Source organism: Coturnix japonica, chromosome 2 (genome assembly GCF_054131305.1).
Source record: "Coturnix japonica strain WE chromosome 2, WE-NBRP24, whole genome shotgun sequence".
NCBI classification, from domain to species: domain Eukaryota; kingdom Metazoa; phylum Chordata; class Aves; order Galliformes; family Phasianidae; genus Coturnix; species Coturnix japonica.
Window position 1 is genome coordinate 72,924,749 of NC_140664.1, and position 26,882 is coordinate 72,951,630.

Consider the following 26,882-nt stretch of genomic DNA (forward strand, 5'->3'; position numbering starts at 1 on the left):
AGGATGTGGCAGCATTTTGTTTATTTTCAAGGGAGAGGTTAAGCAGTCACTCAAGGGTGTGTAGGAAAAGCCTGGGGCTGGAGATTACCACGTAGCTTTCTAATTAGTCTGGAATGAAAATAGGTCTAAATCCGTTGGGTATACAAAATATGTTTGCATACTTAGTAATTGATTATAATTACGGTTTGCTATAACAACGGTAAGTGCCCAATTGTTATTCTGTAACCAAAGGCAAATGGGTAGCGAATTTGTTATACTTAAGCTATTTTCAGAGCTGGGAATGAGGTATATCCAAATATTAGAAACCCCATTGCTGCCTCCTCTTTTTACGCATAAGAGAAAAATTAGTGAAATTGGGTGGAAATCCCTCCTCCAAAATACAAGCATGTTGTTTCTTCTTCCAGAAATAAATCAATTACATAGAAATAAAGGTTATCTGGCATAACTTTTTAACTCTCTGCCAGCAAAACTTAAAAGCAGATGTTTTTATTTTTTAGCCTGTCTGCAGGTAATGACACTGAGTCAACAGATGGTTCTGAACACACAGAGCTTGGTTACTGTTGTACCACTGCGTTCAAGATACTGTATTCATTTGATTCCACATACCCCCACTAGCTAGGCAATCCTAAGGAGATGCATGAATGCTGTTTCCCAAACTATCTGGGAACAACAAGCAGACAATATCACAGAATGGCCCAGGTTGGAAGGGACCTCAAGGATCATGTAGTTCCAACCCCCCTGCCTGGCAGGGCCACAAAACACACACATTTACTAGATCAGGTTGCCCAGGGTCCCGTCCAACCTGGTCTTGAACACCTCCAAGGACGGGGCATCCACAACCTCCCTGGGCAGCCTGTTCCAGAGCCTAACCACTCTCCTAGTGAAGAACTTCCCCCTAACATCCAACCTAAATCTATATGCACAGATACAACACAAACAGAAAGGAAAAGTATTTTTCTTCATTGTCTTAAAGGTTCCCTTCAACAGTGGAATGGGAAATAACCGATTCTGTTAGCTTGGCTTAGATAAAAATAACTTGAGATATTCAAGATTGAACAGTTCTGTGCCCTAAAACAGCAGCTACTTGCAAATCCCCAAGAGGAAACAACATAGATATGTTCCCCATACTACACATTACTTAGATATGAGTGGTTCGTATCCCAAAGGAAATGAAAGGGGAAATGAAAGTTTGCTACTTCTAAATTAAATAGATTTTTAGTTCTTAACTCTTATCTTTCAGGACAAGTCTGTTGTGGTTTTTATTTGTTTGTTTTAAATGGGGCACCCTTCATACTGCAATTGACATCAAATGGAGCTTTATTTATATCCATATAAATTAAGTTTTAGGGGTCATTGGTGAAAAACAATATGAATTTTTTAGCCATTTCTTTCCCTCACTCAAGGCAATCCCTTATAAACTGGAATGTCTAACTCAGATTTTCAATCATCAGTGAAATGTGGCATAAAATAGGGAACAAACATCAAGCACACATTTCACATTCCTTTTCCTTTGAAGTCTCACAGGAGTACTGCATACTGTATTGATCAATCCAGGTACTTGATTCAGACTTGATCACCCTCTCTCAATCAGAATGTTTTTCACTCAGAGGGTGGTGACGCACTGGAACAGGTTCCCCAAGGAGGTTGTGGATGTCTCATCCCTGGAGGCATTCAAGGCCAGGCTGGATGTGGCTCTGGGTACCCTGGTCTGGTGGTTGGCAACCCTGCACATAGCAGGGGGCTTGAAACTGGATTGATAACATCATTCCACATGAAGTTTCACCATTAGTGTAACAAAGTCCAGCTAAATGCGCTTAGGTGGGTTTCAAACTGTTAAAACCGCACAGAAGACTGCAAAAACAGAGCAACAGAACTAATGCCAGCTTGGTGGAAAGGTAGGGGAAGCTTTCATAGGGTTTTGGGATTCTCAGAGCTTAAGTTATAATGTAGAGGAAATTGATGCTTGCATAATAGCACACCAAACCACCTTGCTGTTACACTGAGTGGTTTGCCATATTAACCACAAGACCCACCTACTACTAGGAGCCCTCATGAAGTTCTTTAATGTTCCAGGAAAAAGCTCTAAAGGCGGCACAAAAGGGCTACAGATACTTTAAATACAAGTACTGTGGTTTGTCATGGGTACTTTTGGAAGACACAGCGTGAAAATTTAAATAATGCAGACCTGTGACAATGATCGAATAAAGAAAGAGCTGGAGAAAGCATCATGTTTATTTTCGTGGGTTACTACAAACACTCCCTGAGCTTACCATCTAAATTTACAGTCCCAAACTATTACGTCTGCTTCTGATCCAGCCTTTTTATCTTCAAGAAGGGCCAAAACTTCACAGTAACATCTCTGTGTGTGAGTCTTATAACTCAGTGAGAACTAGTTACCGAAACCAGTATCTGTGAGGACGCTGCGGCCCTTTGCACACTCCAAAGCTGCAGGGTACAGACTAGACCTCCTAAACACTGGTATAGAGTTAGTACACGTTTGGAGAGTATAAAGGTGCCATACAAGGATTCCCTGCACAGCACAGCTTTGTGGATATGGAGTCAAATTAGAAAGCAAAGCCTATCTATGTACTCACCACAGAAGAAAAAAAGAGATTTATCAAGGTGGTATGTTGCAATGCAACAACATGATAGAAAATACAACAGTAACAAAAGGGTAGCAGAGTCTTGAGCTGCAGCAAGCGAAGACAAGCCCAAACACAGCAACCATAGAAACAAAGGAAAAAACCCACTCACCTTCAGAAGGCCACGTGTATAAAGGAATCTCTAGCAAAACAATCTCATCTCCACTGCCAACCCTTAAATGAGGTCTGGGAAGGGGTGGATCTTGGCTCCAACACTTCCAGTCACTCAGGTGCATTGCTTTCACCTGAGCTCCTCTGGGTTGGCCCTGCCTTTCCACCAGGTGTTCAATTATTAGTGCAGGCCATGACTTAGCATTTCCACTACACACATTCAATATGAGTAGAAGCAAAAGCGAAAAGTAAGGGCCAGCTGTAATAACAATTGCATTGAGAACCATTGCACTGTATATGCACTTCGGCCTTCTAGCTGTTGTCTTTTGGCCATGTGGTTAAAACACAGAGTGCATAAGGTATAGAAAGTAAGGTAGGCTTTGGTGCTCTCAATAGCACCATGCCCTTGAGCGCCCACAAAATGTCAGCGCTTGTCACCACTGGCACTGGTACTGTCAGAGTCCACTTTGATGCAGCTCTGCTTCACAATCTACAGAGCAGGAAAACCACATCCTTTCTGAATGTGAGCGTACAACCTAGTAACTCTCAGAGTGAGGTGTGATTTCACTCTCAAAAAAAAACAACCAACAACAACACCAAAAAAAAAAGCCAGAAAGACAATTTGAAGCTGTAGATAGCAAAATAGTTAAAGTGCTAGTGCAGAGAGGAGGTTATTGATGCAGAGGTTACTGAATCAGCAATGTATTTAGGGGTCTTTGCTTTTAAGCATGGTACAAATTAGTACAAACAAATAACAGCTGAAAGGAGAGATCTCCCTCTTCCATAGTGTTGTATTCTTCATGTCTTGCATGTAATTAACAGGCTTTTCAGAAGTTCTAGGCGAAATCATACTGGCTACTTTGAGCACTGAGACGCTTGTCTGCAGTGAATCATTTTTTGCTCCTTGCTGGACCGTGGAAGAGGCCATTTTCTGTTTACGGGATAGAAATGACAGAGGTCATGGCAGTGTAATCAAGTAGGCCTTGACAATTTTACAGTGGATGAATTTTCACTTGGCTGAATCCTAGGAATCAGAAACTGGCCTGGATTTTTCTACTGCTATTACTCCAACTACCAAATCTCTCCTGCTCCCAGAATTTCTGAGTCAAAATATTAGCTGGAAAGAGTTCAAACCTATTTTGAAGACATGATGATTGTTATTTTATGTGTTTTCTCCTCTGTGTATCTCATTTCTGCCAGAAGAAATGCAGCTGTGGACAGGGAGATGCAGGTCTCAAACTCTAGGTCAATGAGCCAGGCTGTTTAGATGTCTTGGCTGTAATCCTAACAGATATTCAGAGTTTGGATTCAGAAGGCTCTGGATTCAGGCACCCAGCTCTCAGCAAGCTGTGTGAGGGTGGGCGTAATAAGGTAGGATCTACCAGAGTAGCAGCTAAATGTCACCTGAAATAGCCTAAGATACTTGTCCATAGATTCTTTACTTAGGCAACCTAGTCCCATTCCTGCTGGACTCATATTTACTTTTGAAAATCCACCCCTCAAATATTCACATGCTTAAGCGAACTGAACTTCCAAACCACTTTGATTTTTGAAAAGGAGGAGGACAGAGAGCCAAGAGCAGGGAAAATTCCACTAGTTGCTATCTGTAGCATTACAATACAGTTAAGGATATACTGGGAGAGATCCAGAAAAGACATAGCACTACTTCAAGCTCCCTGTTGAGCCATGCTGTAACAGCTGGGTTTCCAACTATCCTTGCCATTCAGCTCATGAACTTACTGTGTCATCATCAGTAAGTCACTATGTGCCTCGGTCTCCTGCCTGCAAAATACCAATAATGATTCTACCACTCTAACTCAAATAACAGCCAGCAATACAGAGATTGCCATCCTACAACGTGCACCAGAGAAAAAGCTGTAAGCTTTCCTTTATTTTCCTCTGCTAAAAAGCACACCTAAATAAACCAGCTTTTTCTCATGTACTTCTTTACTCACGTCAGTCACAATCTGGAAGCGAGTTCATATCAACATCTAAACACTGGATTTCTAACCTCGCCTGGTACAAAAGTGGCACACTCTGCAATTAATTCATTTATGGCACTTTGAAGGGGAATGATTAGAGTTATGGCTAGCAGGAAGGGATTTCAAAAGAAATTCTCTAACAGGTGAAAGCATGATGTGAGCAAAAAAACCCTTCAAATTAACTGAACAGAAGTCAGCCAACCTAAGAAAAATCACAAATTGTTTGCACGTGATGAAGAGAGAAGGAAGCAAAACTCATCACTCCATTGAGCTCTGAATTCTGAAACTTGACAGTGTCATAAAAAGACAGATCCTTGATTAGAGAGGAAGTAATTACTGCTTAAAGGCTAGGCTCCCTTTTAAATTAAGTCTTCTCATGCCCCAACAGATTCTTCCATATCTACATTATTTGCGGTGAGCACGTAGAGTTCATCTATTTGAATTTATCTACACATAAGAACTTAGACTTATTACCATACACATATGAATGCAACTGTCACCTGCTCCAACATATGCTTTATCATTTGGACTGGTCCCAGTGGCAGTAATCACTCATAAAACTGAGCAGCTTCAGTGCAGCTTGTGGGTTCTCAACACCACCAAGGTCTTGCACAAATTAAAGACAGATGTGGTCTTCAGCACGCATGGCTTGTTTAATCAGTGGTTACAGCACATGTATCTATAAAAACGACATGCCTGACATAATGTAGATTATCTGGGGACATGTAATTACTAATAATACATTTTAACTCTAGAACCACAACTGGATAAACATGTCACACACATGTTTGTTTTTGTACCAATAACAAACATTAAGGGCTGGCTGAAAGCTGTCCAGGGCTGCAGGTGGAAAAATGAGTGTCTGCAAAAATGCCTGTCTGCATCAAGTGACTTTTGTTGTATCACTGCACAGGAAAAGATGTAGACACACTTTTTATTTACTCAGGTATTATGATGAAGTGGAGATAAAAGCAGGAACAGATGTAAATTCACAAGTTTTTATAGAACTCTTCTTGTTTGTTTGTTTTTTCCTTTAAAGAGTAAAACAGTGAAATAACCACTGTAAACCTCAAAGAATAGGACTGAGGCCAGCAAACAGAGCAGCCTAAAAGCCTCAGGGATGGGAGCAGGGATGGGAGGACCAATTGCCACTCATCATATGAATGGCAAGCAAAGAGAAAAGCAGATTTGACCTTTCAGGGAGACCTGGAAACAGCCCCAAGAGCAGTGGTCATTAAAACAAAACAAAACATACAAAAAGGCATTAAGAAAACCTCACTCCAATAGGAAGAGGAAGTGGTTTAAGGGGATTAGCTCCAGAAAAAACAAAGCTCCACTCTTCCTCAGGCTGCCCAGAACTCCCAGAAAGACTTTCCTATAGCACTGATGGGGCTGTGAAAATGGACAAATGTTGGCAACAACTCATCAAATGATAGTAATGGGAGGTGACATCTCTGGATTTCGACCAGCTAGCACACAATTGTCTCATTTTCATGGGGTGTCAGATTAGATTTAGCCTTTAGCACTTTGCTTGTCATGTGCCGTTTACCTCCTTTCTAGAGCAGAACACAGAACATTTACAACTCTACAATGACTTTGGCCTGCAAACACAAATGCCAGCCTACAAAAACGAGCACTGAATCATTTCTTTTCCCATCTGTGACCTTTCTACCTCCATTTCATGTCAGTTTGTTTCTTTATGAGTGGATCTCAAGCATCTACACCGTAGAGGCATTTGAGAAGGTTCGGTAGATTTGTACTTGGTGTTTGTACTTGGTGAACAGCGGGAGCCTTTCATGGTGGGCAAAACACAGTTCTCATTTTCTGACAGTCCTTCTTCAGCAACTGTAACAACTACAAAATCTATAACAGCCTGGTAACCCATTTCCCAAAAAACAAACTGAAATGCCCTCAATTCTTGGGATGTCAGAAGCAAACAAATGTGCAACAGTCATGGATATCAACTAGACATCAGTTTTGCTTTGGCACTCTATAACTGGAAGAGCTGTCAAAGTCTTCTCTGTCCTGAGACTAAACAGATGAAGTCTCAGAGCCATAGCTAAACTTGAGTCAGCTTTACTAGGGTCAGGATTAATCAAATGCCCTCATACTTTCACTGAAACTTTCTGTTATGCAAACTCAGCTCCTCAAGATGTCCTGCCATTGAGATCAGAGAATTCAAAAGCATTGATGCATTTCTGAAGTTGATTTTCACATCTCAATGCTTTGCTGCATCATCACACACACAAAAAAATACCAGTACCTTGATCTTCAGAATTGGATTTTAATGACTCAAAAATGGGCAAAAGGTAAGGTCTAAGGATTTGGTTTGCAGACTTCAGCGTCTGAAGCTGAGACTCAACAGAGTGTAGTTGTAGAGACAGATGAGGAAAGAAAGGTATGAAAATGAAAGCAGGCAATAAAAATTCCAGGTAGCTTAGATATATGGGGACTTCTAGAGAAGAGGTACGGGTGTGACTAGTACCTAGTATTGGTATGGTTAGATATTAGACTAGATCTGAATTAGTCTGAGTTACTATAGAAGAGATGTCTAATACTACCTACTTCTGCTCAAGCTGGAAATACCAGAAAAATTCCCTTTGCTTGTGGTATTTTGGCACTTCTGGGTTCAGTATACAGAGATGAAAAAACATTACGGAAAGGCTTGAACCAGAGCTCCATTCAAAACCCTTGGGAACACATTGCATCTCTGGGGTGATTTCCATGGGAGATGGATGCAGGATGACAAAAAAAAAAAAAAAAAAAAAAAGCCAACAACTCCTTCTCAAAACCTTCAAAAAAAAACCAACTGTCCTGACCACATTTTTCTTGTGGAAGTAGATGAACACTCACCAAGGATCCAGTTCAGTGAAGCACGCATACAAATCAAAGCACATGCGTAAAGTTAAGCACACGTCCAATGGAATTGCTGAATACAGGACTTAGGTTTTAATCCCTAGCAGCCATTTCCCATTTGGACAGACTTTTCAGGGAAAGAAAAGGGATTTTAAAAAAGGAAAAAAAAAAAAAAAAAAAAAAAAAAAAGAAAGGAAAAAAAAAAGAAAGAAAGAAAAAAAGAGGGTTGTTTGGCACGATATTTTTAGATAGATTTTTAATGGAATATTTGTTAAGCTTTCTTCCACCCCAGCCCTCTCCCCCCCCGCCAACCCGCTGTCTGGGTTTTGTGTGTGCTTTTTTAATGGTTAGTAATGCATCATAGTATGGCTGCTGTTTAAATGTTTTTCTGTTGCAAAGAAAAAAAAAAATAGGAGTCTGTGCTTAAGAAAAGTGGTTTGGCACAAACTGGACATTTTCAAACATCCATTTACCAGATGGATCACTTTGTTCAATTACAAAAAAGAAAGATGGAAAAAGAGTTGAAAAGCGAATGGAATGTTCCTAAGTACACAGCATTGTTTACTATCTGCATATCTCCTGGCATCTTGTGAGAAACTATCAGTAAGCTCTTCAAAAAGTCTGCATTTTTTTTCACAATAGTAAGAAAGCAGTAAATACATTCTACAATAGCCTGGTGGAAAAAATGCGCTAAAGTATTTCTATAAATCAAATGTAGCAGCTTGGCATTAGCTCTGAGGCAGTAAATTCAGTAAATTAGGACCAGATGATTTTAAAATAGAATCTTACATAACTTTCTGGTGTGATATATATATTTATTTGATGTAACAAAAGTTTGTCTGTCTTCATAAAGTTATCCTGGCTGCTACCAGAATGCAATTTGATCTTTAAGAACTGCATTTATTTATTTTTTTTTTTTGCTATTTACCAAGTATAAAATGTTTCAAATAACAAAGTAAGGAGGGTAACAGATTTTTCCAAAGAAGGGGGTATAATCTGTACTGATCCTCACAAGGTGTGAGGTACTTTGGATTCCTAGTGTTCCTATCCTAATAAGAACTATTTCTCTCTCATTAAGTTGATTAATAACAGTCTGTTTCTCTACCCATCTTCCTTTTCTTGCTTTATTTCCCCTTTCCTACAAATTCAAGTGAATGTTTCCCTCCGTTTCTCTAAGCAGTGGTTCTTGTTCCTTCAAATAGATTGGTCCAACAGACTTTTCTTTCACTCGTTTGCTCAGAAGAGGACTCAGCATATGAGATCTTTGCATTCCCTCCTGCTTTCTGACTTTTGATCTGTCTGTACCAGAAGACCTATCTCTGAGAAAAGAGGAAAATGAAATGATAAGTCCAACAGCTTTAGTCAAAACATTTCAACCCTGTCTGCATGTAGTCACCTGAAAACTGCTCTCCCAGAATATCTTTGACTCTCATGTTTCTGAGCCCACATGCAACACCACCGATAGATAGCCATGTTTGGCCATTCCTTATGTTCTGGGATTGTGTATGCACAGCCCTCTCAATTTTCTTTTTCCATGAAGACTCATCCATACCGTGATCTTTTTTGGAACAAAAGCTTCTGGAACACTGTTGTGGAACCATTCCACGGTAGCTGGGAGCCCTTTCAAAAGCCCTGCTTTTCATGGAAAGAGAGGTCCTTTTACAGTGCCTATTTACTGACCAGAGAAGCAGAGTCAATACACCGTCTCAAAACTGTGATGCAAAAGGACAGCCTCACTAACACCCTGACATATCCAAGAGTTTTATAGCAATGGCTTCCAGACAAACGTACTGAGGGGCTTTATGACACACAAAAAAATGAGCTATGTCTCTTCTTGGAAAGTAGTTTCATAAAAGCCATACAGCTCCCAGAAAAGGCTGAACTGTGAGGAGGTGGGGAGTCAAGTCTTCATGTCAGCCCCATGACTCAAACCCACATTAGACTTCAGGAGCAAACATGAGTCAATCAGGATGTGTGGGAAAAAACAGACCCAGAGGGTAAAGACAGAAAAGAGAACGTAGGTGCTGAAGGAGAGATCAGGAAATTGATATGTGCAGCCTTCTCTTTGCATAGCCTGGAGACAGGTGCTTCTATCAGCTCAGCCAGCGTCAGCATCCAGCCTGAAGTCAGTGAAAGAATAACAGTGGTGGATAACAGTGGTGGATAACAGCTGAGTTATCTGCAGCGCTGCTTCTCTCGGCAGAGACAATCTGCTAAGAGGAGCCAATTAAGTCAAAGCCAAAGCTTGGGGTGACGTGTGGTGTGAGCCAAATCCTGGTCCCAATGAAGTCAAAGGAAGTTTTGCCAATGGGAACACACTCTGTCCTTTTCACCCCATCTTTGGCTACCCTACTGCTAGAAGCATTCAGAGTTCATGAATGACAGCAATGGAAAAGAGAAGGAACAGAGTTCCCACGTTCCTCCTCTTCTAGTATTGTTTCCTGAGAGTCCTGCAACACAAAGGCAATGATCTTTTCTTTAAATGACATTGGACTGAACTGCTTGTTAAAAATAACAGAAGAGGAGGAGGGGTTTGGAAATCAGTCATTTTCCTTTAAGGAATGATTTTGGGAGAACAGACCATAAACAGATGGCAGCAAAGATAACCATTTTTGGCAGTTTTGTGGAGATTAAAATTTGCACTGAGGATGAGATGAGTGTTTAAACACCAGCGCCCAAAGAAGAGAAAAATACAAGTCAGCCTGAGATACTTCACGTGCTTTTCTCTGTTACGGGTATCAACGAGTCTCCACAAATCTGGCTGAAGCAAAAGAAAGGAAAGATTTTCACTTGCCTATTGCACATTCCCCCTCCAAACACATCCAAAAGAAGCAAATTTCCCTAAAATTCCTCAACCCTCAAATCACCTCTAGGCCGGGACTTTCACGGGAAGCCTAGTGATAAAGACAAAACAGGACTTTCCCCTTTGGACTGTTTTGGTTTTTAAATCCCCAATTTGTATTTGATTTCATTTTCACTTTTGATTCCCTTCCTCCCACGGCAACGAACTGGTTACTGGTAAGGGGCACTACTGGAGAAAATGCTTTTGTTGCTATGGAAGGCTGGTTGATGAGAGATGGAGAAAGTGAGAATATAAAATACAACAAGAGCAGATCACCTATGCTAAAATAAGCATGGGAGGTGTTCAAAAGTAAGTTCTTAAAAGCAGAGACAAAAAAAATCTTACAGGCTTTGAAATCAAAATGGACACAATTGCATCATTCAGTCTATGGACAATTATTCGGATCATGTGTAAAATTGATGGGTAATTTATAATCAGAAGGAACTACATCTGGAGGGGCAGTTCTGAAGGGTATTCATGTGACTTAAAGGAATTTAATGTGGTTTTAAATCCATGTAATAGATTCCACTTCATATGTCATAGAATCATAGAATTACCCAGGTTGGAAAAGACCTCGAAGATCATCAAGTCCAACCACAACCTAACCATAGTACCCTAACTCTAACAACCCTCTGCTAAATCAGGTCTCTGAGCACCACATCCAAATGGCTCTTACAACCTCCCTCTGCACATATTCAAGAGAAAAATACCTTCAAGACAAGGCTTCTTGAGGTGGTAATTGCTACACACTGTGTGTGTGTGGGGAGGCATCTGCTGAGAAAACACTTACGCATGCTTCAAATCTTACCTTCCTAGATACTGGATATTAGTTGTGGTACTTTTCACACAGGCAAGTGAATCTTTTTACTCCAGACCACTGTTTCCCATTGAATTATCCATGCTCATACACCTTTCATCACAAAGGGCTCCTTAGTAGGTGAGACCTGATAGCCTACCAAAGAGATCCTCTCCCTTGGCTGGGGTATATGCTTTTTGAGTCAGGCCTTCATTCTTACACATCTAGCACGTACAGTCAAAAGATCCCATGGGATAATAGCATTGTGGTGGGCTGCTCAGCCTTCACCAAGAACTCCCACAAAAACAAAGTGCAAAAAAGAGAAAAAAAAAAGAGAAAAGAAAAACCTTCCACGTTTAATACTCAGCTCTAGAGTTTTGCCCAAACTGCGTACAATTCAGATTGGAAGCCTAGGCAAAGATCTGAGCTTTTAGATGTTAACACCATGACTTCCAAGTAAATGCATGAAGAGCTTAACACGCCTAAGTTATGGGGAAATTTCTTGTCTGAGGCAATTCTGGTTCCAGTTCTCCATCCTTTTCATCTTAAACCAGCTATGATGCCTAAGCATATCTTCCTCTTGAGCAATCTCCCTGTGTGATATCTATCATATGTCACGGACATAACTGTGAACTAGAGAGAACAGGAGTCTTTCGCAGCCTCCATAGTTGTGCTATTTCTCATCTTTTCTAAGAAAAACAGAAACAAAAAAATCCCTCTTTTGGCATCAGTAGGTTGAATGGCATGCATGCCACACGTCTGGAAGCAAGCCTGTATATTTTAACTCATGTATTAAAAACATTCAGTGCCAGAAGGGAAAATAAAGGAGTGTATTCTACCAGCACAACTGTTAAGACTGTTTTGTTTGTTTGGAAAATGAATAAGTCTTTTACAGTATCTCTGGAAGGAATAGGCCAGTGCATGCTGCATCCTGACATTCTTTTCTGTCTCCAGCCCTCCCGAAATACCTTACATTCTTCTTGCCTCCTCAACACCATCAGGTCGTACGGTGCTACCACCCTGCTTTGCCGCAGTGCTGCAGCTTTTGTGAAGGGCAAAAATTGCTTATACCAGCACCAGCTTCTGCCATCTCTCACACCCAATGGTACTGAGGTTCCCAAGGCTCCTACTTGTTTTGGCTTCTCACAGTACAGGTGGCAGCTCAGCTCCAATTCCTGACATCTTCCAGAAATTCCTGCCCATTCTGCTCAGGATGAGAATCCCTTTGGCTGACCCACGTGCTCTGCTGGGTCAGCCGTGTTACCCAGGCCTGGATGGACCTCTTTCCTCCATCCTCGTATACAGTCAGTTCTGGGAATTAGAGAAGTAATAAACGTCCTTTGTTTTGATTTTACATTCTCTCCTTTCCTTCCCCCAGAGTGAGATGGGTCCCTCATACTGTTTTAATAGCGATTCCACCCTTTCCCATGTTCATTTCCTCCAGAGAACCCAATTGCCCAGTTCAAATAACAAGTAGAAATTGTAGCAGTATTTATTTTCATCCTTTATGTTAAATTGGAATAGATTTTGCATTTTTTTTGGTCAGAGGATCAGGCTGGTAGCTTAGTCATAGCCCAGTATCTAAACCACAGTTGCCTTCCATGATTTCTCAAGCTAACAAAGGCTGGATTCAGTTTTAAAGCTTTTGGGTGGGAGGACACCAGTGTGTTTCTTTCTAGCTGACATTTGGAGCAAAACAGAGGGGACAGAGGGGGCTGCATTTATTCTCTTTATCCAAAGGAGGTTCAGTAAGCAGGGCCTTGATGGTTGACTTACAGAGTTAAACCAGCGATTCCTGAAGAAACACCACATAAAATGCCCTTCTTCAGAATGTTAACAGCTTTTGTGCTTTATCGTAAAAAGGGATGTGGGACGCCTGTAAGATTAGTTCATAGATGCTAAGGGAAATGTAGAATTATAGACCAAAGCAAGTGAACTCATGCTGCAGTTTAAAGGCAACTTAAGCAGAATGGTATAGTTGCATTTAAAAAGACAGTTAACATTTTCTAATTAACATGTTTCACTAACATTTTTCCTTCCCCAGTCTGACCCTTGCATTTAAATCTGATTATGGCAGAGATCACTGTCTATCTAGGTGATAGGATCACGGTTGATTATCAAGGCTCTCCTTGGTTCATGAAGTGCAGTGATACTATAACTAAATTAATTTCAATCCTAATCCCCTGGCCAAGTATCACAGCAAGAAGTGATGCTGATGCTGCACAGTATTAACCAAAGGATAGCTGGGGCTTTGTGTAGGAAGAAAAAGATCACTCAGTGCTTCCAAAACACCAGGCTCACAGACCCTTCCTGAAAAGACTCTCTCAACTGTGAGGGAGACACTCTGCTGTGCCTCTCTTTTCCTAGGTTGTGTCATGGGGAAAGCGGAACAAGGGAGTCTTGTTTCAGTAACCTTTCAGAGCAGGATATCTGTCTTGTGTTCATCTCCTATCAGTTGTCACAGGGCAATAGCTGGCTGATTTGTTTCAATGGCTGTTCCCCTCCCAGCCCAGCCCACAGCTCTGTTTCATGTTGTGCACTGAGGGCTGTGGGGTAAGCACCGATCTTGGCCAAGCACCCCTTTGGCTGCAGGGCCATCTCACCTGCTGATGACCCCCAGATACCCCAAATATACTCATCTGGCAGTTTGGAGGGCATAGAGAGGACTCCAAACAGTGGCACAGTGAGCAATAAAGCAAACAATAAGCTCACCGGGGTGGTGTGTGAGGAGACTTGTCTCACTGGGTTGCCCAAATGAGCAGCGAGTTATATTAATTTGCCCTCGGCAAAAGCAAAGAAACAAAGGCCATTGATGCAGGCACAAGGCAAAGTCACAGAACCCTTTTACTACTCCACCGAAATTGCAGCAGCATAAAATATGAGGCAGTGATTCAATTCATTGCTGGGCTGTGAAGCAAAAAGACACATTACATGAATTGCCCTCCTGAGAACTTCAATAGGGCCCCGTCGTTATAAATCCTGGCAGCATCACTCAAGTTGCCTCTACAACACAGACATCAGCAGAGCCAGGTCCTGGCTTCCTCACCAGCATGTCCCATTGTATAACTGAGCTGATTATCCAAGGCAATCAGTTTTAAACTTTCCAAGGCTCTGTCTGAAATACAGCATTACATAGTAAAAGCATCAACCATCAACAAAGTCATCGCAGAAAGCAAAGTGCTCGCACTAACCACAGACAAGTACTTTCCACAATCAACACTCCAAGGTTAGGGGATCATATTCACAAATCTCTCTTTCAAGGTATATCCAATTGCAATAAAGACAAGGGGCAGAGCGGGGGAGAGGCGGAGGAAGGGGTTGTCTCTCTCAGAGCATCCAATGGGGAAGGCGCTATGTAAACGAGCGGGGTAGCCTGGCTGAGGGGCGGGCTGTGCTGCGGGTAGAAGCGCTGGCGATGCGGCGCTGAGTGGAGGGTTTTATGGTTTATCCGATCGCAGCCATGAAGTACAAGGTGAGAGGCGGCGGTGGGCATGGGGAGAGGGGGTGTTGTGGGTGGGGGAAGGGGTTTTGCTTTCAGTAGTGCCTGCTGGTGTTGGGAATAGCGCTGTGTGTGTGTGTGGTGTGTGGAGCAGGTAGTGCTGCATCCCTCCCTGCGAGCTGGGCGGCATGGAAAATAATACAACTCCTTGTTTCATAAAGTTGGAAGTAAAGTGCGTCTTCTGGCTGGACTTGGGCAGAGCCCAGTGGCAAAATAACGGTCCTGCTTAGTTATAACAACTTCCTGACTTGTCTTGTCACCATCCGTTCTTCCTATGATATAGCATCAAACTTATGCAGCCCAGTGATGCTGCTGGAATAGGAATAAAAAAGGTAGCGGTTTAAAATATGCAAGTCCTCCCTGCTATGTAATGCTTCTCTTACCCCGTCTGGTTGGAATGAACATTTTTGGGTTGAGGAAGTGATTACGTAATTCAAGACAGAGCAAGCCTTAAATACAAGGAGAGTTTGAGCCTCAAAAACCTTGTCAGACAGGGGTGTTTACTTTCCTTACACTACTTAGTTAGGACAAACATCCTCAGATCTACTTTACCTGGAGTAACATCAAGAAAATACCTGCTCATTCAGCCTCTCTTATTTTCTTTCTCTGTTTTCTTTCTACTTTTTCCATGGGAAGACAGCAGTCTTGAGCTTTTAATTCTATACAGAAAATAAAGGAACAGAACATACTCATGTCCTGCCTGGGATCATGCCAGCACTTCTGAGGTGACACAGCATCCAGGTGTAGGTTGAGTGTTCTCCAAGTGGCGTTGCTTTGGGAGCTGTCATTCTTTACTTTCACTGTGATAATCTATGAGATAAGGCCATATTTACTGAAGTGATTGAGATACTTACTATAAGAGTTGGGCAGAACAGAAACTGGCTTGTGTGGGAGACCCTGAGAGCAACTCTGCAGCACTACTTCTTCACTTTCAATGTGACTAACCCGGGGTCATTTCTGGTCTACGGTTCTTTTCTGCTGCTAAGTTTGTATCTTCTCACCTTTTTCGCACAGAAATGATTTGAAAACTTGTTCCCTCTTTTTGTTCTTTCATCCAAAGTTCTTTTATTCTTCATTCCACTCTTTAAACTTCCTTCTAAGATGATACTCAAGTCCCAAGTTCCCTGAAAGCCAGTGAGACATTCAGCAAGTTCAGAGTTTAACCTTAGATGTCTGTACACTTCTGTGCACTGTGTGAAATTCAGTGAAGATGTGAATGTAAACCAAGGACAGGTTTGACCCCAAACAGCTTGGGGCCTGTTTGGCTGTTCAAATTAAATACCAGAGAATGCAAGAGAGATTCTAACTGAGCCATGGGAAGATAGATAGGAACTGCTGAGCGTAATGAATACATACAGGTTGGTTGTTGGCATTTCTTAGTCCTACTTGACTGAAAGCTGCTTTCAGAAACTAATATCTGTGGGGTGCAGCTGTACTATGGCAGTACCCGAGTTCTTCCTCATTTGATGACAGCCTCCATGTACCACAAAATTGCATCCTATCAAGTTCTCACAGGATGCCATTCCATCGTTCTTCAATTTGGAAGGTGGAATCCACCCCTTTTGGAACCAAACCCTGACTGTGATTCCAAGGATGAAGCAGTTACGGCTGAAACGCAACATGTAGGAACCGAAATATCTCAGGGTAACTGTGATCAACAAAGTTCATGGATGAGAGAGGTTCTCTCTCTCTGCCTGGTAATTCCAATGTCCTATCTCAAATGTGACACAAACGAAAGGATGGGGGCATTATCATGACAAGGCTTTTGTGGCCTGCTGGCTGTCACAAATGAGACAAAAAAGGGGGAGGGGGAAAGGAGGAAGGGAGATTTATCTGTTTACTGGAGTTTCTAAACAGTTGGTGAATGAGGAGAGAAAAAGAACAACTACATTCCTTACCTCACTTAAGCCAAAAGGAATGACGTAGATGTAAAGTATGAGGTCTTGATTATCTATTTTTAGATAATTTGTTGGGCCAGGAGGAAACCTAAGTAAATAGGGCTTGAAATGCTTGCCATTTGTGCTTAGGCACAGTGCTGTAATATATAGACTTGATTACAATGCTTGCATGCCAAGACAAACAAAATAGTGTCACTGGGAAGAAATACTATATTCCCAACCAGAAATGCCTGTGAAAAGCTGCTTGTAACCCTGGCAATGAAAGACTTTAAGCATTGGGCCATGTAAAGGGAAAAGAACTGCCTGTACTTTGCTAACCAGTCCTCTTTGTTTTCCTTTTTTTTGTGGGTTTTTTTTTTCCCCTTTCCTTGGTATCTCAGCAATCACAGTGTGACAATCAAACCTAAAAGTAAATAGGAGCTGTAAAACCTTTGGGAGGGGGGCGGGGGGGGAAATCATATTAGAGAAACAAGCCACAAACTGAAAACTTCATTTGTTGCAGTCATGAATTTACATAGAAGTTTCATGATTTTTCTTTCCTCTGTGTGTGCATGGAGGGTGGTGTTCGAAGTCAGGCAGGATCGGGCCTGGTGGCATTTAGCATCAGCAGCACTGGTGAGAAGTAGCAGTAGGACTGGCTCCTTCCTGACAATAGGAGAACCACCATCATTTCCAGATTACTGCTCTTCCCTCCCTAGTTGACTTACAGGCTGCTTTATATGTCTCCAGTTTGGGGTCAGGTATGTATTTGCATACATAAGAGAGGTGTTTGACCTGATACCTCAGGGTATTTGAAAAACTAGTGACAGACTTTGTTTGCGGTCACGAAGGCCTCATAGGATAGCAAGATGCTGTTAATTCCATTTTATAGGTGGAGATACTGAGCCTTAGAGACGTTACAGTGCAGCCCTTCAAAGCCAACAGCCACCACTCTGCACTACGCAGGATTGCATTTGGAGAAGTCAGGAAGTGTTACTGTGACCTCAGTGTTAACAGCTGGACCACAGTTCCTAGCCCTGTCTAAAGCATCACCTTTGGAATCTCATAATCTTTAGTACGGCAACAGTCAGGGTTAGAAAAGATTGTACTTGTACTGATACCTTATCACTGAACATTGAACCTCCTACGTGTGGTGTTTCAGGAAAAGTTTATTTGGTTGTAAGGCAACAGGCAGTTCAACATTACAAATAACAGAGTCATTGCATTAGGGTCAGGTGTGACAAGTGACCTGAGTAAAAGTTGAAATGAGGAAATTCTGACTTGCACACAACACTACTGGAATGGGTGTACGTGTTTGGCTTCTTTGGCCATCTCCAGGAAAGCTGAGAAACAAGAATCCTATTTGTGACCTACCTGCCTGTGTAGAGTAGAAACACATGATTGAGGCATGGGGCTTCTTTTGTGTCTCATTGCCATTGCTAAAGATGTTAGGTGAACTTCTGGAGGGATGATCTATCTTTCTAGGGGCTTCTTTTGTGTCTCATTGCCATTGCTAAAGATGTTAGGTGAACTTCTGGAGGGATGATCTGTCTTTCTAGGGGCTCGCATTCAGTTATACTTGGAATCATGAATTTGAAAGCCATTTATAGCATGCTTCTTGATGTAATGCAAGCTCTCTGAATACCCATGAAAGCAGTGAATATTCATCTGTTAAAACAAGACTCTGACTGCCAAAGCGTGCTTTTCGAGTAGGTCTGCAGCAGGATTAATCAGACAGTCCTCTGGGACCCTACTGCCAAACAAATATTGCTGAATACACGCCATAAATATTTGGAAGTCAGACTACTGCTAAGTAAAGCTGCGTTTAAAGGTACCCCTTGCTGCCTGTAAATGGCTGCAGTTCTCAGTATCGGAGAAGCTGGGTCTCTTTACAAGCAGTAAAGAGTACAGCCCTTGCATTTTGCTGCCTATCACAGGCTACTCTTGGCAAGTGGCCTTTTTCTTTTGCCTGTTGGTCTAGACATTACAGTAGTGGAAACTGTCTTAATTTTTAAGGAGTTCATTTTTCCACAGCAGATTTGGACGCAGTTTGCGTTTGACAAGAAACAGAACTGCTAAAGCTATAGTTTGCAGTCCTAGCAACTCAAGCACACAGCATGACAAAAGCTGCACATTTTTGTTTCCTCTGAAGGGATGAAGCCTATTCCTCTGTTTTTATGTTTATGTTTGTCCTAAAGGTGCTACATTTGCTGTCAGAGTGGATTGTGTTGCCTGGAAAAGTATTAAGAATGGGTTTAACTCTACAGAAATGCAGTCAACACATCAGAAGCCCTTCCTTAAACAGGACTTGCTGACCCCAGGGCTGAAGAATTCAGCGGATGAAATAATGGGAATCATTTGATCACAACTAATCTTAAAATATGCTTAGCCATCTTAGAACTGTATCTCGGTTCCTCCAGCCTGTCTTGCTTGAAAGCACAGATCATGGAGATTCTGTGGTTCTCCTCAAGGATTATTTTCTTAATCCAAAGAGTTAAGTGCAAAGCTTCTAGAAGTGTACATTGCCCGCTTAGCATGCAGTTTGCAGTAATAACTTCATGAATGCCCTTGTCCTAAGGACTTTACATTCAGATAAAAGTTGATTTATTACCCTGAGCATTTTATTATTATAGAGAGGCCTTGTTTACAAACTGATATAGCCTCATTTTTTCCCTCTCTCTTATCCTTCTTCCTCTCATTTACAGCCCTTAAAGCACGTGAAGCATTCTCTCATGCAGTTGAAAACACAGATGAAGTTTTATTTCAATTAGAGAATAAGCACGGTAACTATTACTAGTTAAAACACACTCCCTATGGAGTGCACTGTCTATGGAAGGGTTAAACTTGGGAGCAGGGGGTTCTTTCAAGGAAAACTTGTCTGGGAAAAGGCTGCTCACCAATGCCAGAAAATGTAAAACTGAGAACTCAAAACACACGTTTTTGCATTCTTTCTTTCTATCCTTTTTTTTTTTTTTTTTTTTTCCCTTCTGCTTTGCTTCTTCAATCCTTACACGTTCATCATCCAATCTCCTTTCATTAAGTTTTTAATTGCTTGCCTGAGGGAAAGAGGTTCGGTTTTCCACATGGTCTTTGATTTTGATGTACTGTGGTTTAATCACAGTGAGATCATATTTACACTGAGGCTATTGTTTGCATGCATTATTTTTTCCCTTCTTTCTTTTTTTCCTGTTGATGTCACAGGAGGCACATGGCCCTCAAACAGATTTGAAAAGGCTTTTTTTAAAGTCATGGAGCTAGATCACACCCTTCCTTGGGTGGGGGGAAAGGAAACTGGTTATACCATACAGAAAACTGTGAGTTAGGTGTGGTGGAATTTCCCAAAATATCAGTAGGTCTTGAAGGTAAGAAGTCAGGGGATGTGGTTTGCATTCCCAGAAAGAGCAAAGAAAATGGGATTTCAGCATTCAAGAGGGCAGGGGAATAACATCGGGATACGTGATCAGTGGATCGCTGCTCCGCCTCACTGTAAATTCTGCTGTCACTAACCAGATCTGCCTTATCTTAGCTGGATCTTAGCTCCAAAACAGAGTGGGTGGTCTGACAACACAGAGGCAGTGTGTGAATCTCATGGGTGTTCCCCAATGCTGAGCAAAGTGCAGTGCCTCGGGCAGGCTGTTTTCTAGCCTAGCTATAGCCTGTTCAGTCCCAGTGTAAAGGGTGCAAGCAGAAGGCGAGGAGGAGTCTCTGCCTCTGCTGAGCTCCCCCTGGATTCTCACTGTGCACCGCAGAGGTCTTACATGACACAAATGGCATTTGTGGTACAGCCAGAGGAGAGCCACTAAGATGATCAGAAGGCTGGAGCACCTCTCCTGTGAAAAAAAGGTTGAGAGAACTGGGCTTGTTCAGCTCGGAGAAGAGAAGGCTCTGGGAAGAACTCATTGTGGCCTTCCAAAGCTTGAGAAGAACTTATAATCAGGAGGGAGGCAGGATTTTCATGTGGTCCGATTGTGATAGGACAAGAGGAGGAATAGTTTTAAACTGAAAGAGGGGAGATTTAGGTTAGATGTTAGGAATAAACTCTTCATTCAGAAGGTGGTGAGGCACTAGAGTGGGTTGCCCAGAGAAGCAGAGTTTTGCAGAGCACATTGCTGACTGCCTGTAAAAACCTGCATACACCAACGTCTCCTAATTGCTTAAGATGGAATAGCAGTGGTGAAACAAAAATGTTCTTGGAACTGAGAGCTCTTGGTTTCTCATGTGTTTACTTAACATTTGAATCCCTGTCTTGGAAGAACTGGTGGACAGCCTCAGCATCTTGAGCAGGAGCATGAAGTGCCCAGGTTATAATTACCTGCCACCCTTCCTGGCTGGAATATTGTGCCTGCACAAACAGACTGTGTATAGCCAGAGTATGACAGGCATCATGCCCTCACTGGTTTACCCCACTGTGAACCATTAAGCAGGGGACATTCCCGCTTTTCAGCATTACTGCATAACTGATGGCACTACAAAAAGCAGCCTGGAGCAAACTCTGCAATTCAGGCCTCTCAGGCCAGACAGAGGAGCTGGGACAGCTCAGTGGAGCTCTGAAATAAGACACTTGCCTTTCCCCTTTGCAGACCCAAGATTTTCCACATCACAACTTCCAGACAGCTTGGCATACTCTAGCATGACTGGCAGCCTCTGTTCCAGAAATGCACAGGACCAGACCGAGAGCATATTCAGGGTGGAAGAACAGTCCTTATTAGGGCTCTGCTCAAGCTGTTGCCTCCTAGCTTGCTCTCTCATTAGCTGTAAAGTCAGTCTTCCAAATCTGTACATGGAAAACTGCCTTAATTTCCAGCCAACAGGACTTGTAATTATTTTTTGTACTAGTAACACTTCACCAGAAAAGTGTCTGCCCTAAAAGCAAGCTTGTTTTCTTTAGTGGAGAAAAGCAAGAGAGAGCCTAAAATGTGCAACTGTGAAATGTTATGATGCTGAGCATCTGCAGCATGGCTCCCTCTTTGGTCATTAACTGTGAGCCAAGTCCTTGAAGTTCAGAACCATAGTCTGAACTGGATGCTAAGGGCTTCTCAAGCCCTTCTGCTTGCCTCCCTGTAACTGCGGCAACAGCAACACCCTGGTGCTGTAGCAAGCCATTTCATACAAGTTGTGGTAGCATTTCCTGCTTCCTAGGTGGTGTAGCTATTGACTTAAGATAAAACCTGAGTACCTACAGCCAGCTTGCTGCTGGCAATCAGCTGTTACCAGCCTGTGGGCTGCTACTGGCAAGCAGCAAGGGACCATTTTGCAGTCCATTTCCCATGTAAATGCTGTTCTTGCTGCCTTTTTCCATATTTGAGGAGACCAGCAACAGACATTTTCCAAGGCAGAGCGGCTTATTCTGATCTACCTCAACTTGCATTAAATAGCCACTGTGAAATCGTTACCATTAGGCCTGCAACAATCATAGAAGGGTATGTAAATGCTTAAACAGCAGTGATTCATTTTAAAGCAGAAACAAGGAATAACAAAACCAAAAGGAGACAAGAATCTGTACAAAAATACTCTGCTATGGTGAATTCAGAGTGGTTCAACAAGATAAAGATACTGGTTTGTGCACAGCCGCTCCTTCAGGGCGTCTCTCCCAGCTTTCCTTCTTTTGTTGCTCTCTTCCTTCCTTTTCCTAAGCTATCTTAACGTAGAAGAGATGCCATTTGGAATTTTAAGAAACTGTCCGTCCAGAAATAGAAAGAAGGGGTCCCACCTCTTTTCAGATAAGAGAACCAGGGAAATCATCTTTTCTATTTTCACATAAACTCTACGCGTAAGAAGCAATACTTGAAAAGCAAAGGAAAAACCCCACCGGAGTAGAAGTGAGAACACACAAGCTTGTGTGGAACGTCCTCAGATTGCACCTCTGAGGGAAGAGACGCAACTTCTGTGAGCTCACGGCTGATTGAACCTTTCCCATGAATGAGCGCTCATTGATGGCAGTGCTGGCTCACTGAGGCAGCCCTGCGTGAGGAGCTTGGCACCACAGCCCCCAGGCTTAAGGAGGCCATTGTATTTAATCTCATGGCCTGTCATTTATTATTCCCGTGTTTACTTCCACGGCTGCATGCACCTCACACGTTCATGTTACCCACGTCACTGGCTGTGTTTACTCTAACAGAATGTGTAGATGTTTCCGCCACTCTCTTTAGCTGTTCCCTCTTCTGCCGCTCAGCCTCATTAACAGGCAGCTTTTTCATCCTTCAGACCGCAAAGAACAGAGTTCTGTCAGTCCCCGTGGCTGCAGGGAAGGCCGGCCAAAGCAGATCGTATTCTTCGGAGTGTTTCCATGTGTTTTTATTCAGCTGCAGGCATGTTAGCCATTGATATCTGTAAATCTGGGAGAGAGGATCCTTTCCAAGGCTCATCTACCAGGTCTATGGGCTCATATTGGTTTTAGGTCCAACTAATGGACCTAGAGATAGAATTTTAAAAAATGAGGTTGAATTTTTATGTGTCTGTTTTGTCTGTACAGAATGTTAACACAGAGCGGGCCTGACCTTGGCTTAGGCTTTCAAACACTGCAGTCTTACTAACGAGATGTGAGGATTCAAAAGTCAAACTGAATCATCTTTCCAGTCAAAGAAAGTTAAAGCTGCCATTATCTGAAGCATGGCTGATACAAGGCCTGGGGTAATGGAGCTGTGTTTAGACCACAGGTGCTTTGAGTTTTCAAAGAGAGCACAACTGCACACAGCATTTGGTTAGATGGACCAAGGCATGGACCATCCTTAATCTTCCTAGAAGGTGGCTGTAACAGCTCTTCATTTAATGAAGCACAGCTGATTTCTGTGGCACAGCCTAGGTTATCCTCTAGGATCAGAGCATGAGAGAAGCATCTGTGGAGAAGCAGAGACCACCAGCTCGATTGCCAGAGCAGGGGAACATTGGCTTTGTGGTTTTCAGAAGCTTTCCTGATGACCTTCTGTGGTGACTGTTTTGTGTTGTGTTTTTATTTCCTGAAGGCCAGTTATGCTGACTAATGAGAACATTTGTGACACTGTTTCTGCAGCTCGTATTGAGAAATCGTGTGAAGGAAGAATAGAGTCATGGCAGTACTCAGCACAGGAGGTTTGCTTAGCATGAGCACTGTGTAATTGGCAAGCAAGCAGCAGTGTTGTTTTTGGTCCCAGTGCTTACATGGAGAAATATTTAGCCTATTTTACTGCTCCATCAGTGATTGACGCTGGTGGCACGACCACGAGCCATTCAAAAGACTTTGGGAAAATTGCTGTGAAACAAGCAGCAACCAATTAATATAACTCACATGCTGGTGCCCAAGTTCACACTGACGACAAGAATCTGAAGCTATGTGCAGCAAAGTTCTTGAAACACATCCAGAAAGTATTAGCATGCTGGACGCCAGGTGGTCAGAAGGTCACTGGGACAGAGATAATGAGCAACCGGGAAAAAAATTCACATGGGAACTTTCATCTGCTCTGATTGTAGCACCGCTCCATTCTTTGTTCAGAGAACTGCTGTGATGTAGAAGCTAATTGGGCTTTTTAAATACCCTAAAGCAACAAAGTATAGGAGAATAAACATTTATCATAAGTTTAGCCTGCTCATTTTGTGGACCCCCTGTATTTTGCATCCTCCTTTAAACACCATTCTCTGCAAAAGCCCTCTTTAAGTGGTGGTTTGCACAGCCAGTCATGTTAGTAGATTTCTCATGTGAAAGACACATTCAAAAGAAATGTAGAAAGAGAAGAGATTAACTTGAGCATCCAGACTAGACAGGAGCTTTTCCTTATTGAAAAGCTCAGCTGAGCAGCAAATTCAGCCCAGCAAGAGAGCAAGAGATGACTGTTTTTAAGCATGCTAAGGAAGAGTTTTACAGTTCTGCCAAGGCATGGGCAAAATTGCTTTGTGCTTTACTCATATTTCTCGGTGTTGTTGATTGATGAATGGTGCAGACTTCACTCAGAGAGAATTGTGGCTCCTAGCACTGAGCTCAGAACAGCAGTCCTGCCGGAGTCTAAGCCAGAGCTTAATTTATGCTGACCTCCCTAATGATGCTGATGAAAGGCAAAGCCAATGTTTCTCATATGTTTGAAAGCTGATCTCCCAGTCAGAAGAGAAAAAATCTGATCTCATACACCCCGTTTCAATACCATGTCTTGAGAAAAACATACTCATCTACCTTTTATGTGATACTCAAGCTCTACCCACCCATCACCCCATCGTGCTACCTCCTGGTTGTATGCTACACTTAAGAAACACTGAACTGAGTAAGGGCAAATGGATGAAGCACAGAAATGACAGGGAATCGTTAAACTAGTGTTTAACAATAGGAAAAGATATTATAAGTGGAAAAGAAAATAGAAGTGTTAGTATGTCCAAGAGGGAGGATAAATATGATAGATAAAACACTGACCTGTACTTGCCACTGTCTCTGTGACAGATAAACTTTCAAGACAGCTGCATATCCTATCTTCCAGTGGATTAGCACCATTTCAGTTTGTGCCCTGCATCCAAATACTTCAGCTGGAACACTCCAGATATGGGGCTCCCCGTGTTTTTGCAGGTGCTTACAATTAGTTTATAACTGTCTCTGCTGACTGCCTTCACCAAAAAGCAGGCAGGCATAGAACAGTTCCTGCCAAAACATTTGGAAACATCACCGGAGCCAAGAAATGAGATGTTCACAGCCTTTGTGAGGAATCCAAGAATGTCAGCGTGTACTGCCTGCCTACTTTCCACTGAATACTTAAGCTTGGCTAATAATTTGGAACTGAAACACACCATACAGGCCGTGTATGTTTGTTCATTTGTTTCTCTTCTCTCTTTTTCCACAGAATCTTATGGCAAGAGCTCTCTATGATAATGTCCCCGAATGTGCAGAAGAGTTGGCCTTCCGTAAGGGAGACATTCTGACCGTGATAGAACAGAACACAGAAGGCCTTGAAGGATGGTGGCTGTGCTCCCTACATGGCCGGCAAGGCATTGTTCCAGGCAACCGTGTGAAGCTTTTGATAGGCCCAGTGGTACAGGACAGTCCTTCCAGCCAGGATATGTCCAATTCAGGACTGACACATCAATCCTTCAACCAGCAAAAGATCTATCAAGTGCCAAGCTCACATGCCTCAGCACGCGACCCTGTCTACCAAGTGCCTCCTTCCCATATGAATCAGGGAATTTACCAAATACCTACTGGTCATGGTGTAGCAGGGCCAGATATCTACCAGGTGCCACCTTCCACACAGAGATGCCTTGACGTTCCACCTCTGACTAACAAGGTGAGTGCATTTACTTTCATGGCATAGTTCCAAAGAGCATTGCTTGTGCTGATTGCTAGTGATGTAGTTAATATATAGTGATTAGACTATGAACTTAACACATAGAAAGGATAAATGAACTACTTACCCACTTCCTGCTTGTAACTTTAGTGCTATGGGAAGAAAAGAAGGGCCCAGCTCTTTATGTCTTGCTCAGTAGAGCGTAACTCAGTAGAGCATGCAGTTGCTGAAGGTTTGGAAAGTGTGTTGTCCTATGTCCTCACAGGCTCTCTGAGGAGCCTGAAGCACATCTGGCACATGGTACTCTTGCATTATGTACTCAAAGAAGAGCTGCTGCAGTGAGATTAACTCTCCCACAAGTTAATAAACAGTAACATCATCTGCCCAAGTAATTTTTATTTAATTAAATATGATGTATTATTATTAATTTAATTAAATTATGATGTATATGATGAAGTCCCAGTGGACCTAAACTTCAAAGATAGAGCAATGATTGCTGAGATGAGATAGTTGGAACAGTGAAGGAGCATGAGGATGTTAACAAGAGATGTTTTATAATGAACCTGAAGTTTATAGAAATGAATTTGATGCTTATCTATAGCTAAAATGCTGATTTCTTGACTAAAAGCAGGAGCTGCAGCAGCTATGCAGTACAGCTATTATTGGAACAGCAGAAAGCTCCAAAGGCTTCAGTGAGCATAGGAAAGACCTTCTAGTACTTAAGCCCCTTCCTTGTGCTTGTTGTCCATCTCACTCTCTCTTCATCTCCTGTATTTAGCTCATTTTACATTGAAGGTAAATTGGTACACAGTGCCACCCACATAGATGGCAGCAGGGCCTTGGAGGCTGAAAGAGTTAGAGAAGATGTGTCTATGAGGAAGCAGAGTTTCCTGGCTCCTTCCAGCCAAAAAGAAGTTGCTCTACTGTTCCTCCATTCCCGCCTCAGCAGCTCTGGCTATTAGCATCTTCTTTACCTACAGAGTTTAAAGTTAGATGAGCTGAGGATGTCTCTGTCAGCAAGTTGTTGACTAGTTCAAATTT

General features: G+C 42.4%; 1 protein-coding gene across 2 annotated transcripts in view; it reads left to right on the forward strand.

Moving 5' to 3' along the window:
* The window catches only part of NEDD9 (neural precursor cell expressed, developmentally down-regulated 9), an 80,745-nt gene that overhangs the window by 33,886 nt on the left and 19,977 nt on the right, over window positions 1-26,882 (forward strand). Inside the window, exons 1-2 of one of the 2 annotated variants that reach the window (XM_015854570.3) lie at window positions 14,632-14,701; window positions 25,401-25,841. In XM_015854570.3, coding sequence (XP_015710056.2) covers window positions 14,669-14,701; window positions 25,401-25,841 — 474 coding nt within the window. In that variant the 5' untranslated portion in view covers window positions 14,632-14,668. Of the gene's footprint in view, window positions 1-14,631; window positions 14,702-25,400; window positions 25,842-26,882 lie in introns of those variants that run through there. The other variant, XM_015854571.3, reaches the window with a different exon arrangement.